The sequence below is a fragment of the Neltuma alba genome, unplaced genomic scaffold, assembly GCF_004799145.2.
Source record: "Neltuma alba isolate B1F8T4 unplaced genomic scaffold, ASM479914v2 tig00012193_pilon, whole genome shotgun sequence".
Lineage (NCBI taxonomy): Eukaryota > Viridiplantae > Streptophyta > Magnoliopsida > Fabales > Fabaceae > Neltuma > Neltuma alba.
The window spans coordinates 28,907-41,426 of NW_021636733.1; the positions used below are offsets into that span (position 1 = coordinate 28,907).

Here is a 12,520-nt window from a genome sequence, read left to right on the forward strand (position 1 = left end):
GAGAAAATTAATAAATATTAAAAATGGGTTTTATACTTATGACTAAAATTAACTTAATAATTAAGTCCTGTATTAAGGACCGAAGGAGTATTATGTATCTTGAACAGAAGGATTGGTCGTAACGTTTACTCCTCTTTCATGATAAATCAGTTTTCGGTTGGATAGACTACCTCGTCTTGAAATAATATCACCTGCTATCGTAACTTGTTTGATTATATTCCAAACAAGCTTTGACAATTTAAACTCTCGGATAGGAACAGAGTTCAAATCCTTAACTTAAGGGGCAAATCACTTCATGTTTGGATTTTTTTCCTAAATACAAAAAGTAGCTAGTTTAAAGTAGCATCATCCACCAATATCAAATTACAAGACAAACTATCTCATCTTCAAATATTCCTCTGGTTCTTAATATAAGACTTATTTAACTAATTTAATTAGATTAAAGAAGTTAAGTAAGTTAGTTAATTATAAGAAATGTGGCACATTTTTTTAAAAATACCATAATCATATTTCTTAATACCCCATCTTCTACTTCTACTTGATTATAATTGATGAAGTATCCATATGGATAATTTAGAGAAAATTAATAAATATGAGAAACGAGTCTTATATTTAAGACCAAAACTAACTCAATAATTAGATCTATATTAAGGACCGGAGGAGCATTAAGTAAAATAAAATGTTGTTGCGTCCAAAAAATGTTAACGGAAAAATTAATAAAATTCATCAAAACACTGAATATGCATAAATATTAAATATATATACTTTCTCCAAAAACTGGGCTGTTATGGCGCGATGCACTCCTTGAAACACCAGCCTGGAAGTAACAATGCTGACGCAGGCGCATGTTCTGAGGGGGATGAATAGTACAAAATAATAAAGAATAAATTGTCAGAAACCCGAGGAAGGAATGATCATCGCCAACATAAATCTTCATTCTTGTTCTCTTTTTTCAATAATTTTTTTATGTAAAACTCCGCCGTCAAAACTGTGATCTGTATTTTGGCTCACTGATGAACAATATTCGCAGTCTTAAACAGTAAAATTACAGCGTAAAAAGAAGCTAAGCAGTAAGCACTGTTACTGGTTTAAGATTCGCAAGAACGAGAAAGTGAAGAAACCAGAAAGTGTGACAGTGTAAAAAGAAAGGATTTTGATCTGCTCGTAATGGAGGAGTCTGTTGACGAGGAAAAGGGGGAAGGAAGGAAGTGGGGTCCATTGATTACAGGAGACAATCCAACTCCGTAAAAGAAGAGTTGTTTGTGGAAAGCAACATAAAAAAAGTTAAATAGAAATGGCTGAGCTTTCTCTCTCTCTCTTTCTCTTTCTCTTCTTTTTGTGCCGCCCCACTCTCTCATTCTGTCAAACGTCCAAAACACCTCTATGCCATCATCACACATACAGCTCCTCCACAGCTCTTGTTGTCTATACTGAGGCCCATAAAAAGTAATAGAGAAGGAAGACCAGGTAAAAGGAAAGAGGATTCTCTTTACAATTTGTTTGTTTGTTTGTTTGGTTTTATCAATCCTACCTGGTGACCTATTCATCTCCAGTATTTCCTCCCTTCCTCTTTAAGTTTATTGCATGATCAACTCATCATTTTCTTTCGACTGATCAATCTGATTCCGTCTGAAATCTCTGTCGATTCAACAGTTGAGGTTAGTTTCGGCTTTTTTTCTTTTTCCCCGAGTTCTGTAACTTCTTAGTTAGACTTAGCTTTTCCGGGACTGTTCCTCATGGATCTTACATGAAACGCATTGCTCACTGGTTTACTTCTGCTTGTTTAATTTGAACAGATTTTCGTTCAATCAAAGAGACAGAGACTTCGAAAGCAAGGGGGATGGCATCAGCGATGGAAATTGGAGTCAAAATAAGAAAAATGCTGATTATTTCAATCAGAGCATGCCATAGATCGCTTTGTAATCATCCTTTCCTCGTGGGCGTCCTGGGATGTTTGATTTTTCTGTACAGATCCTTTCCTTTTGTATTTTCCATTTTGGTTTCTGCTTCCCCTGTTTTGGTCTGCACTGCTGTTCTGCTTGGGACTCTTCTTAGTTTTGGGCAACCCAACACTCCTGAAATTGAAAAGGAAGAGGAAGTTGCTCATGACATTTCATCCTTTCAAACTGGGTTTTCAGAGGGTGCCACTGTCATTGCTGAGAAAGAGGAGAGCGTTGTTGTAAAAACACATACAGAAAGTAGAGGTGTTATAGAAGAAGAGAGGAGCATTGAAGAAGCAAGCTTGGGAGAAGATAAAACTAGGAATATTGACGAAAGTGGCAATTTAATTTCTTTCGCGCCACCAGTTGATGGAATCTCTCAAAATTTCCAGAATGAGAGCCAAGCACGCGAGCAAATGGATAGAGAACTCTGCAGTTTTGAGTTGGATAATAAGAAGGAAGTTCATGAAGAGAAATCGAAGGCTGAAGGCATTTCAAGCGATGACGATGCTATTGAGAAACAATACGTTTTTGTTCAAAAAGTAAACGATGACATTCTTGATGATGAAAATGAAGAAACTGTTGCAGAGCTGCTTCAAACTTTGAAAGGAGATCAGTTGGACTTTTCATCCAATTCCTCTTGGAAAGCGGTGGATCACAATGAAGAGGAAGACTCTTTGGAATCGGGGTCTGATCGGGCAGAGAGCTCCTCACCTGATGCTTCCATGGCAGATATAATGCCAATGCTTGAGGAACTCCACCCACTGTTAGACCTGGAAGCCTCGCAGACTGCACAATTGTCCCGTGATGAATCTGCTGTTTCAGAGAAGTCTCAAAAGATTGATGATGGCAGTGTTCAATCAGATGAAGATACTGAGAATCGGGTTGAAGTGGAAGAAGAGGGCGTTGATGATCACGACGATGAAGAGGAAGAAGGTGGCAAAGAGGATGAAAGTAAATCCGCTATTAAGTGGACAGAAGACGACCAAAAGAATCTCATGGATCTGGGGACTTCAGAGCTCGAGAGGAACCAGCGATTAGAGAATCTCATTGCAAGGAGAAGGGCACGGAAAATGATGGTTGAGAAAAATCTAATAGATTTTGAAAGTTCTGATCTTCCCTTCAATGTCACTCCCATCACAACAACAAGACGCAACCCCTTCGACCTACTTGATGATTCTTATGCTGCCATGGGGTTACCACCCATTCCTGGTTCTGCTCCTTCTAATCTACAGCCTAGACGAAACCCTTTTGATATTCCTTATGATCCTAATGAAGAAAAACCTGATCTCAAGGGCGATAGCTTTGAACAGGAGTTCCTGACATTTAACCAGAAGGATACATTTTTCCGGAGGCATGAAAGTTTCAGCTTTAGGCCATCTGTATTAGGTGCAACCAAGCGCGGGAAGCAAAATTTGATTTGGAAACCTATCTTTTTGTCAGAGCAGCAGGCTTCAGAGGGAACAAGCTACCCGTCATTCCAGAGGCAGTTAAGTGAAGTAAGTGAAACGAATTTGAGTTCTGTTCAGGATACTGAATCAGTGAGTTCAAGTGATCAGGATGAGAGGAAGTTTGATGAACGAGATTTGTCTCAAGAAACAGAATTAATATCCAACATAGATCATGCTTCTGAATGTGTTGAAATTGGAAGTCAATCCTCTGGAGAAATTGATCCTGTGGAAATGATACAAGTACATGAGAGCAATTCTCACCATGGTGAAGTTGAAATAATGTTGGGTGGGGCGGAAAATCTTTCTGAGATGGCACTCTATCCTGAAGCAGGAGAGATTGCAACACATGAGGAATTAAATACGGGTGAAATTGAAGCCCATTTAGGTAGAGAAACAGTTGTTGGGGAAAGCAACGGCAGATCAAGCCAGTTTTCACTATTGGAAGGGACTGACAACATGCCTGATGAGATGAGAGTGATATCAGCAAGTTTACAGTCAGGAGATAATAATCTACTGGACTCCAGAGATTCTGTGGAGCAGGTGGACCTCCATAATGTGAGTGCTGGGGTGGAAGGCAACCAAAACAGGGTTCCTCTTTATGATTCTAGCCCACTAACTGCTGGCAAGTTTGCATCATTTTCTTCTGTATCTTCTGATTCAGCAACAGAGTTTAATGAGAGGGCTTGGCCTATGTCACCAGCAGGAATGGTTGCTGACGTGATGGATACAGATGATCATGCTCAAGAAGCCAGTACTTCCGGTCTTGAAGAAAATCACTCGGCAACTTCTCAGCTGCATATGGAAGTAAATGATGAACGGCACTCTGGGGATTCTGAAGATATAAATCAGCATGATGTCAATGCTGAGCTGGCTTCAGTTGCCCCAAGCTTTGTAGAGGATAATGAATCTTCAGTGCCTGTGCCTCAGGTCACGCAGCCTGTTTCTGTGGATTCAAGTTTGTCTTCAAATGTTGGATCATTAAATGCAGAGATGAACACAGACTTGGCTTATGAACAGGAGCAAGCTGACCTCTTACGTGCTGAATCTGAAGTTCAAAAAGACAATTCAGATGATTCACCCTCTGGCTGTCACATGGCTTTGGAGAAATCACATTCATCCCATGATAAATCTGTGGAGGAAGGCTCAGTTCACTACAGTGCAGAGCCATCCAGATTTGACGATGGAAATACATCTGAGGGGGTCCAAGATGCAGATGAAAAGCTCGAGGTGGTAGAATCTTATTCCCTATTTGATAAGTCTTCGAGCAATTTATCTACGCCAGTACTGCAGGACTTGCAACCTTCGCTGGAAGCTGAGCAAGTTTCAATAGTTCATTCCGATCTTTCTTCTGAAGAAACAAGACTTGTAGAAAAAAATTCACTGAACAAGGAAGAGATGTTTGAGGTTGAACGAGATAAATATGAGAAGCTGGATTTGATGGCTTCTCATTCCCAGCATATGTCTTCAAGTGATTCATCAATGTCCGCAGCACAGGAGATGCAGCCTTCACTAGGGGCCGAGCAAGCTTCATTTGTTCATCCAATTATGCCTTCTAAAGAAAATGAACGCGTGGAGGAAACTTCGCTAAAAAAGGACGACGCGGTTGTTGTTGAGCAGGATAAATTATTCTTGTCACATTCTTTCGAGCAGGGGAACATTGATATCCGTCAAGGTTTGGATAGGGTGGTTTCTTCTAGTTCGGATTGTCAGTATGTGCAATGTGAAGTAAAATCCCCCTCTATCTTGGACGGTGACCTGCCAAATGCAGATAATTCATTAGTTGCACCATCTTTTAGTGATCATGATGAAAGTCAGGTTAGTCACATGCTAATTATGCTTACATTTGTCTGAATAACTTGTAATTATGGAACTCATTTTAGATTGGTTCTTCATTATAGTTCCATGGGAAATATTCACTTTTAAACTTAGTTGTATTCACTTTTAAACTTAGTTGTATGTGATTATTCTGTATCATTGTTCATGGGATACATAAGCTATCCGCTTCATATTGGTTGCATATCATGTAGCATCCCTCTTGTATAGCTTGTTGCTGATGACGGATGACCCATAATTTGTTAACCCTCCTCTTGCATCGAGCAGGAGGAGATGAACATTATATGCAAATTTTTATGGATTTTGCAAATAAATGACAAACAAATAAGATGTTTAGTGCTATGTAGATAAAATTTTAGTTTTCTTGTATTGCTAGAGGAAGGATCTCTATTTGTTTATTGTCAGAAAAAGGTTAAAATCATATTCATGATGATTTCTTGCTTCACATGCTTGATGTGCATAAATCCTTGATCCTTCCATTTTTAGCTTTTTTCAATTCAATGTCCCCAGCTTTTCTGGCATTTAAAATAACTGAGAAAACTAATCATGAATTCTTTGAATTTCTGCAGAAATCTTGTATTGTACAGGTTGAATCCACAGAGACCAGAGACGAAGTTCTGCCACAGATCTCTGCTATTACTTCCTATTCATCTGACACTCCTGGATTGAAATTGCCAACTGAGCAAGTGGATTCAGAAGTTGATAAGCCTGGGAAAGTTGTCAATGAGATGCAAGAAATATTGAATTCCTCGGCAGAAGGCTACAGGTCTCTGGTTACTGAAGAAAATGTCAAAGAATCAGATGAACTAAAAGAAATTGATGAAGGATTCTTGTCAGAATTGGACACTGTCGGGGATTTTGGCATCAGTGATGCTGGTGTATCACTTCATCCTAACCTATTGCCTGAGGATACTACGGTTAGGGATGCTCAGGTTAGTTTGTTTCCTAAAGATATAGCAAAGTATGATCAAGAGATACCATTTCTTGAAGCAAGATCACTTGACGATATTGATTTGGCTTTCAAGCAACTTAAAGGAGTGGATGTGGAGCAGGTCATCCAACCAAGTTCAGTTAAGGATCTGCTTACTGGTGATGGTGTGCAATCTCTTCATCCTGATCTATTGCCAGAGGTGAATACTGTTGGGGATGCTCAGGGATGTTCATTGCCCAAAGTTACAGCTGAGGCTGGTCAAGAGATCCCATTTCTTGAAGCAAGATCACTTGAAGATATTGACTTGGCTTTCAAGCAACTTAAAGAAGGAGTGGATTTTGAGAAGGTCATGTTACCAAGTTCAATTAAGGATCAGCCTTCTGGCGATGCTGCGATCTCACTTTATCCTGATCTATTGCTGGTGGAGACTGCTGATAGGGATGCTCAAGTAAGTTCACTGTCCGAAGATGCAACAGGGTTTGGGAAAGAGATCCCACTTGTTGAAGCAAGATCGCCTGAAGATATTGACTCTGCTTTCAAACGACTTACAGAAAGAGCGGATGTTAAGAAGGTCACCCTACCTAGCACGGGAGATCAGCTTTCCAGTGACAAATCTGAAGAACCTGTTGCTAATTCAGACTTTCAAGTTGCTGAAGCTAGATCTCACGATGATACCACTATCAGTTTAGAGGAAATCTCAGAAGGCACTCAAGGGGAGCTGCCGGAGGTTTTAAATATGAAGGATGCACCGGCGGACATAGAAGTGAAAGAAGTTGGCTCAGCTAAGATGATTGAGTCCAGTCATGCAGGGTCTGATGCTGACGAACAGGGCAAACTTCTGTAGTTGGAACGGAACATGCTTCGACAAGCAACTCAAACATTCATCATAGGAGATCTAGTTCCAGCTCAAGTGATTCTGACTGATACTGAAATTAAACTATGAGCAGGAAGAAATAGTTGCGGATTTCTTATTTTACAGCCTTTTTTTGTCCACTGCAGTGATGAGAGCTTGGATTCCTGGCCTCGTTATCATCCTCCCTAAGGGTAGTCATATTTTTCTATTTTTTGAAGGATTGGTTTCTTCAAGAATGAGTTTTGGTTTGATTTCTTGAAGTGTGGGGTTTCTTTTTATTCGGTTTTCCCCGTTGAGTGTGAGTTGTCTTACTGAGGCATATAGACTGAGACCTTATTTCCAACAGTTGCAATATATGTAAAAAAAAAAAAGAATGCTGTAAATCATACGTTGGTTTGTAGAAACGGTGTTTGGATTTTGGCTTTCCTTCATATAACAGATAGTTATTTTCTGGTCTCTGTTCTTTTTTCCATCAATTAATGGCAATACTCTCCTGCGCTCAAAGATGAGCATTCTGGTATAACCTTTCCATAAATCGATACGGCGGAGGATGAAGAACGATGGTAACTGTGAGTAAAGTGTGCTTTCAATTAAATGATTCAAGGATTTTGGGTAGATATAAAACTAGTTTGAAAAGTACTTTTATTATATATACGAAACAAATATACGAAGGAGTTTGTCTTACATAAACATAAAGGTGCTTGTCCAAACACTCTTATGATTCTACAGAAAGGACCCGGAGATTGGAACTTCTCCCTGTCTCGCCGCTGTGACCATTGACTGTTGTTAATCTGAAATTATTCGTTATTCTTACTACCTCCCTGTTATTAGGAAGGTATATTTGTCTTTTTTATTATCGAAATAATGTAATAAAAATCTAAAAATATTCTCCATTATGTATGTTAAGCCGATTGCCAGTGACTAACTTAAAATGGAGGACCATTATACAGATGTGGGTGTGTGAAATTTTACAATGTCAGGGTTAAATATATATATATTTGATTAATATTAAGACATTTTTAGCTATACATGTGCCAGATAACAAGAAATATATAAAAACACACACACATATATATATATGTTAAGATCACCATATAAGTTGTTTTAACATCAATAGTTTCAGCTCAAAAAAAAAAAAAAACATCAATAGTTACATTTACACTAAATGACCAATCATGATTCAGTTGAATGTAGCGAAATCAATCAACTTCATTTAAATAAGGTTAACGTCTGAACCTTGTACATGAATGGAAAAAATTGAAAGTTATTATTATTCTCAATTGAGCTTGAGTGAGGCCCTAGACCGTTATTCATAAAATTTATAATGAGTTTTAATTATAAAAAAATTCACAACGACATTTTTCCAACGATTTTTTTTCAAGAAAACAAGCCTTGTCAAATAAAAACGCATTTAGGTTGGGGAAGAAAAAAATTGCACCCAGAGTAGTGACAGCTCCCTATAATTATCGACAACTAAAAAATAAAAAATTAATATCTCCCCGATCCTTTAATTTTGAATATAAATGTAAGGTCCCAATTTATTTTGTATCTCATATTTATCTATTTTTTTTAAATAATCTTTATAATGACTATATATGTTAAAAATTATATCAAATAGTAATTTTGACTAATATATATAATTAGTAAGAGTATTATAAAAAAATAGTTAAAATACTTATTTATTATAAATAACTATATTAACCAATTTTTTTAATCTTTTAATACATCCTCATGTTAAGGGAAAAGGTACGTTCAAATTTCAGTCCTTCATTTGTTTTGCTCTCATTTTTTAAAAGAAATAGCATTTAATAAAGCAATGAGAACCCTTGATTAAAAAATGCATTAAAAAAATAAAGGAAAGAAAACCCTATGACCCATGACCATGTCGTCTGAAAGAGAAGGGGAAAAAAATCTTCCCCAACCAGGGATAAATAAAAAAAAAAAAAATTATTAGCCAAAAAGCCTCCGGGATCGCGAAGCAGGAGAGGGGAGACAGCAAAATATTCCGACTTGGGTTTGGCGTCGAAGCTGAGGCCATAGAGGAAGAAGAATAAGAAGAAAACGCTAAGACATAGCGTAGACCAGCACAGAAGATCGTCCGAAGCAAAAGATTTGTTTTTGACCTTGATTCCTTGTTCTGCTGCCACCCTAGTAAGTATCCTGGATCTACTTCTATCCCATTCTCATTTCACTGGTGCGGCTTGGTGATCATGCGCGTTAGGTTTTCTCCTATGAAGTGAATGGAATTAGATTTGGGTTAGCCTCTAATGAAATTTGTGCTAGCCTTCTCTTAGGAGCATTTTTCACTGAAAAAGACTACGCTATCTGTAAGCTAATTTCTTGTCGGAATCCTGAATTGTGTCATGTCATAAAGAAGGCAGGGGAGCATATGCACACACGCACACTTTTTTCTCTGTTCAAGGAGTTGGCGGTAGGAACATGATGCATTTGGCTGGAACGTTCAAATAGCACGAGCATGAGAGGGAAGTTAGAGTAACCTCCTTCTGTCATCTTTCGTTGATTTCTAGTTTGTGATTCTTTTGACTTTTGGGAATGTTTATTTGCGTCTCCCTTTACCTCTGCGTCCTCAAATTCCTTGCTTTTCTCATTCCTGCTGTATATAGTATTGGTATATAGCTCTTTTCTCAATAAAATTATCATTCGCATAATAGAGGGAATGCTAATTATTAAATAAGGGAGAAAGAAAGAATGATTGAATGCCTTGTGCAATGCTAAGTCTATCACCATCCTTTTGTTTTTGGGAACATCCAATGAAATCCTTGGCCATTTCTTCTCACTAATCGTTTGCAGTGAATTTATCTAGCTTACTTGAAATCGGGTTGTTATGATGGTGACATTTTGGGTACATATGATTTGGTATTGTTTCCATTGAATATAAATGTATGTTATGCTCTGCTGGCCATCACACCCTAGTGGCAGCTCCATAGGTGACCTTTGCCAGGCTTCTCAATGGTGCCTAATTGGCGTCCTATTTTGGTAGCAAAATAGGGGAAGCTAGTTATCTCTTCTTTGTGATGGCTCTCTTGGTTTGTTCATGCCTTTTAACTTAATTCTGAGCCTCTTGGTTCTTTTTGATTGATGCTCATTATCACCTATAATTTGTAGGAATAACCTCAGGATATGCAAGCTTGTCAAAAAGCAGCATGAGCAACGATATGTTTGATGTACAGATATTAACGGAGAAGTTGTTGAAACTCAACAATTCGCAACAAAGCATTGAATGTATCCAAAATTTCGTCTTCATCCTTCTTCTTGGTTCCTCGTCTTCATAGTCTATGTGCCACTTCCTATACATGAATTATGGCTGTGAAACCTTTCATGGCACGTGCTCTTGGTTCATTACATGGTATTGATTTACACGAAAGCCAAGAAAGTCAAGCCACACCGTGGTTTATTGGGATATAGGAAATATCTTCTAAAGGAAATGGCACCTATACTTTTCGTGCTGTAATGTAATTTCTATTCTCTTGATCTTGCAAATGGGTTTTCATGATTCCCGTTTTGCAAATCCCTTTTTAGTTTTTATAGTTAAGTTAATGAAAATGGACTGGTATGTAAAATTCCTGTCCCCTCCTCAAAATATCGTGTCTTTTGGTGCAATAATAAATTATCTCTTCGTTGTTATTCTTATTTTCATGCTTGTTCAGGTTGTCCTTAGACTCCAATATTTATAAATGATCTTGGTCAAACCATATAACCCAGTCCTTGTATTTCAAGTCTTCCTTCATCATGATATAAACTTTGCTTGAATTATTAATGTTATATCTATTGTCACGATCCAGATGGTTGGAAAAATTTTTTTCCATGTTTGAGATATTTTTATATGTTAATTTTTTTATTTTTTTTTTACCTGCATGCTTCCACCCTTTTGTATCAGGTCAATAAGAGAAGGTGCATCCCATGATGTTGTTGTTCTGATGCTTTTGGGGAAATTGCTGTGGGCATATTTTACTTTAATGACTTTTATTCAGCCACTCTAGTCTTCTTGATAATGTATTCTGAGCAAATGGTGAAAATTTTGCATGCTCTAAGGAAGCACTGTAGCTGAATAATTTTTGAGAGGAAATATTACTGCAACTTTAACATTGACTTCTTAGCTGTGATTTCATTTTGGTGGTTGATCTTGTTTTGTTCACATATTTTCCCGTTAACTATCCTATCAGCTTTGTCCCGTTGGTGCATCTCTCACCGGAAGAAAGCAAAAGACATCGTTGAAACATGGGATAAGTTATTTAACTCTTCCCAGAAAGAGCAACGGGTCTCTTTTCTATACTTAGCTAACGACATCTTGCAAAATAGTAGGCGGAAGGGTAGTGAGTTTGTCAATGAATTCTGGAAAGTTCTTCCAGCTGCTCTCAGGCATGTTTATGAAAATGGCGATGAATATGGAAAGAAAGCAGTGACCAGACTTGTAAGTTGTATTCTGTCTTCTCGGAAACTGTGATTGTAGTATTGCTTGTCTACTGAGACACATGCACTGCAAGACACCCCTGCAAGTGGCAGCCATCAATTAGTTGTATTCTTGTGTGGGGCCACCAGATCGGTTGCATTATTTTGGCTCATGGTTGTGGCACTTGCTTACTGTATCACAATCATCTTTTTATGGTCCTACAATAGAAAACTATTGCATTCGAGAGTTCAGTTTTATGTCTATTATCATTTTTTTTGTGAGTTTTTTTCCTCACACGGCTTCAGTATTCCTTTTCTAACCTGATCATTTCATCATCATTATTATTATTTATTTTCCGGAAGCGGGGGCTGTTGGTGGTAATGGTGTTTTCTGTTCGTTTGGTTAGGTTGACATATGGGAAGAAAGGAAGGTTTTTGGTTCAAGAGGTCAGGGTCTGAAAGATGAAATGATGGGTAAGGCTCCACTTCCATCCTCTGCATCTGCAAGCAACGGAAAGAGTAATCCTATCAAGATAGTGAAGAGGGATGCCCATTCTGTGAGAATAGTAAGCAAGAAAAAGCCCCCTTTTTTTTTTTTAAAAAAAATCTTTGAAATGCTTCTGTGATGGTTTTGTATTTGTGAGTGTCTGAAAAGGGTGCTATTTAATCATCTTCATTGTAGAAACTGGCTGTTGGGGCCATCCAGAAAAAATATTGACAGCATTTCAGCCTATTCTTGACGAACATCTTGGTGAGGAGGCTGCCTTAACTAAGTGTCATGCTGCTGTAAGGGATGTGGGAAAGGTTATAGAAGATGTTGAAAATACATTGGCTCAAGGTAAGAGAGTTGCAAGTGAAACTCCCTTATGCCTTTCTCTATATTAAAGTAATCGATGCTGGGCATAGCGTAACAAGGATGCTAAATAATATAATTTACAGGTATCCATTATTTGTTTAGAAATCTTTTTGATTGCCAGGCAACTTTGATTTGAAATATCAATTAATGCAATTGTGAAAGAACTTAAAATGTTTGGTTATGCTTGGTGGTGGTCTTCAGCGCTAAGCATTTGTATTTGTGATAAGGGGTACGCCAGGTGAGGCA

At 37.9% G+C, this 12,520-nt stretch overlaps 2 protein-coding genes across 7 annotated transcripts; both read left to right on the forward strand.

The window, feature by feature from the left end:
• The first annotated feature begins 1,301 nt into the window (after nucleotides 1–1,301).
• LOC114724609 (uncharacterized) lies at nucleotides 1,302–7,480 on the forward strand. Of its 3 annotated transcripts, XM_028910987.1 has the most exons (4): nucleotides 1,318–1,658; nucleotides 1,797–5,206; nucleotides 5,794–6,156; nucleotides 6,277–7,480. In XM_028910987.1, the coding sequence occupies exons 2-4, from the start codon at nucleotides 1,841–1,843 to the stop codon at nucleotides 6,997–6,999; spliced, it is 4,452 nt and encodes a 1,483-aa protein (XP_028766820.1). In that variant the 5' UTR covers nucleotides 1,318–1,658; nucleotides 1,797–1,840; the 3' UTR covers nucleotides 7,000–7,480. The 3 variants fall into 3 exon arrangements, with proteins under 3 accessions (XP_028766821.1, XP_028766820.1, XP_028766819.1); XM_028910988.1 differs by having other exon boundaries at nucleotides 1,302–1,467; nucleotides 5,794–7,480; XM_028910986.1 differs by having other exon boundaries at nucleotides 1,319–1,658; nucleotides 5,794–7,480.
• LOC114724610 (regulation of nuclear pre-mRNA domain-containing protein 1B-like) lies at nucleotides 5,632–12,286 on the forward strand. 4 transcript variants are annotated; one of them, XM_028910991.1, is made up of 6 exons: nucleotides 8,961–9,159; nucleotides 9,383–9,501; nucleotides 10,135–10,251; nucleotides 11,193–11,440; nucleotides 11,826–11,984; nucleotides 12,101–12,286. In XM_028910991.1, exons 3-6 carry the CDS (start codon nucleotides 10,173–10,175, stop codon nucleotides 12,134–12,136), a joined length of 522 nt encoding a protein of 173 aa, XP_028766824.1. In that variant the 5' UTR covers nucleotides 8,961–9,159; nucleotides 9,383–9,501; nucleotides 10,135–10,172; the 3' UTR covers nucleotides 12,137–12,286. The 4 variants fall into 4 exon arrangements, with proteins under 4 accessions (XP_028766825.1, XP_028766824.1, XP_028766823.1 ...); XM_028910990.1 differs by having other exon boundaries at nucleotides 9,386–9,501; XM_028910992.1 differs by lacking the exons at nucleotides 8,961–9,159; nucleotides 9,383–9,501 and adding an exon at nucleotides 5,632–5,635.
• Nucleotides 12,287–12,520: the final 234 nt, after the last annotated feature.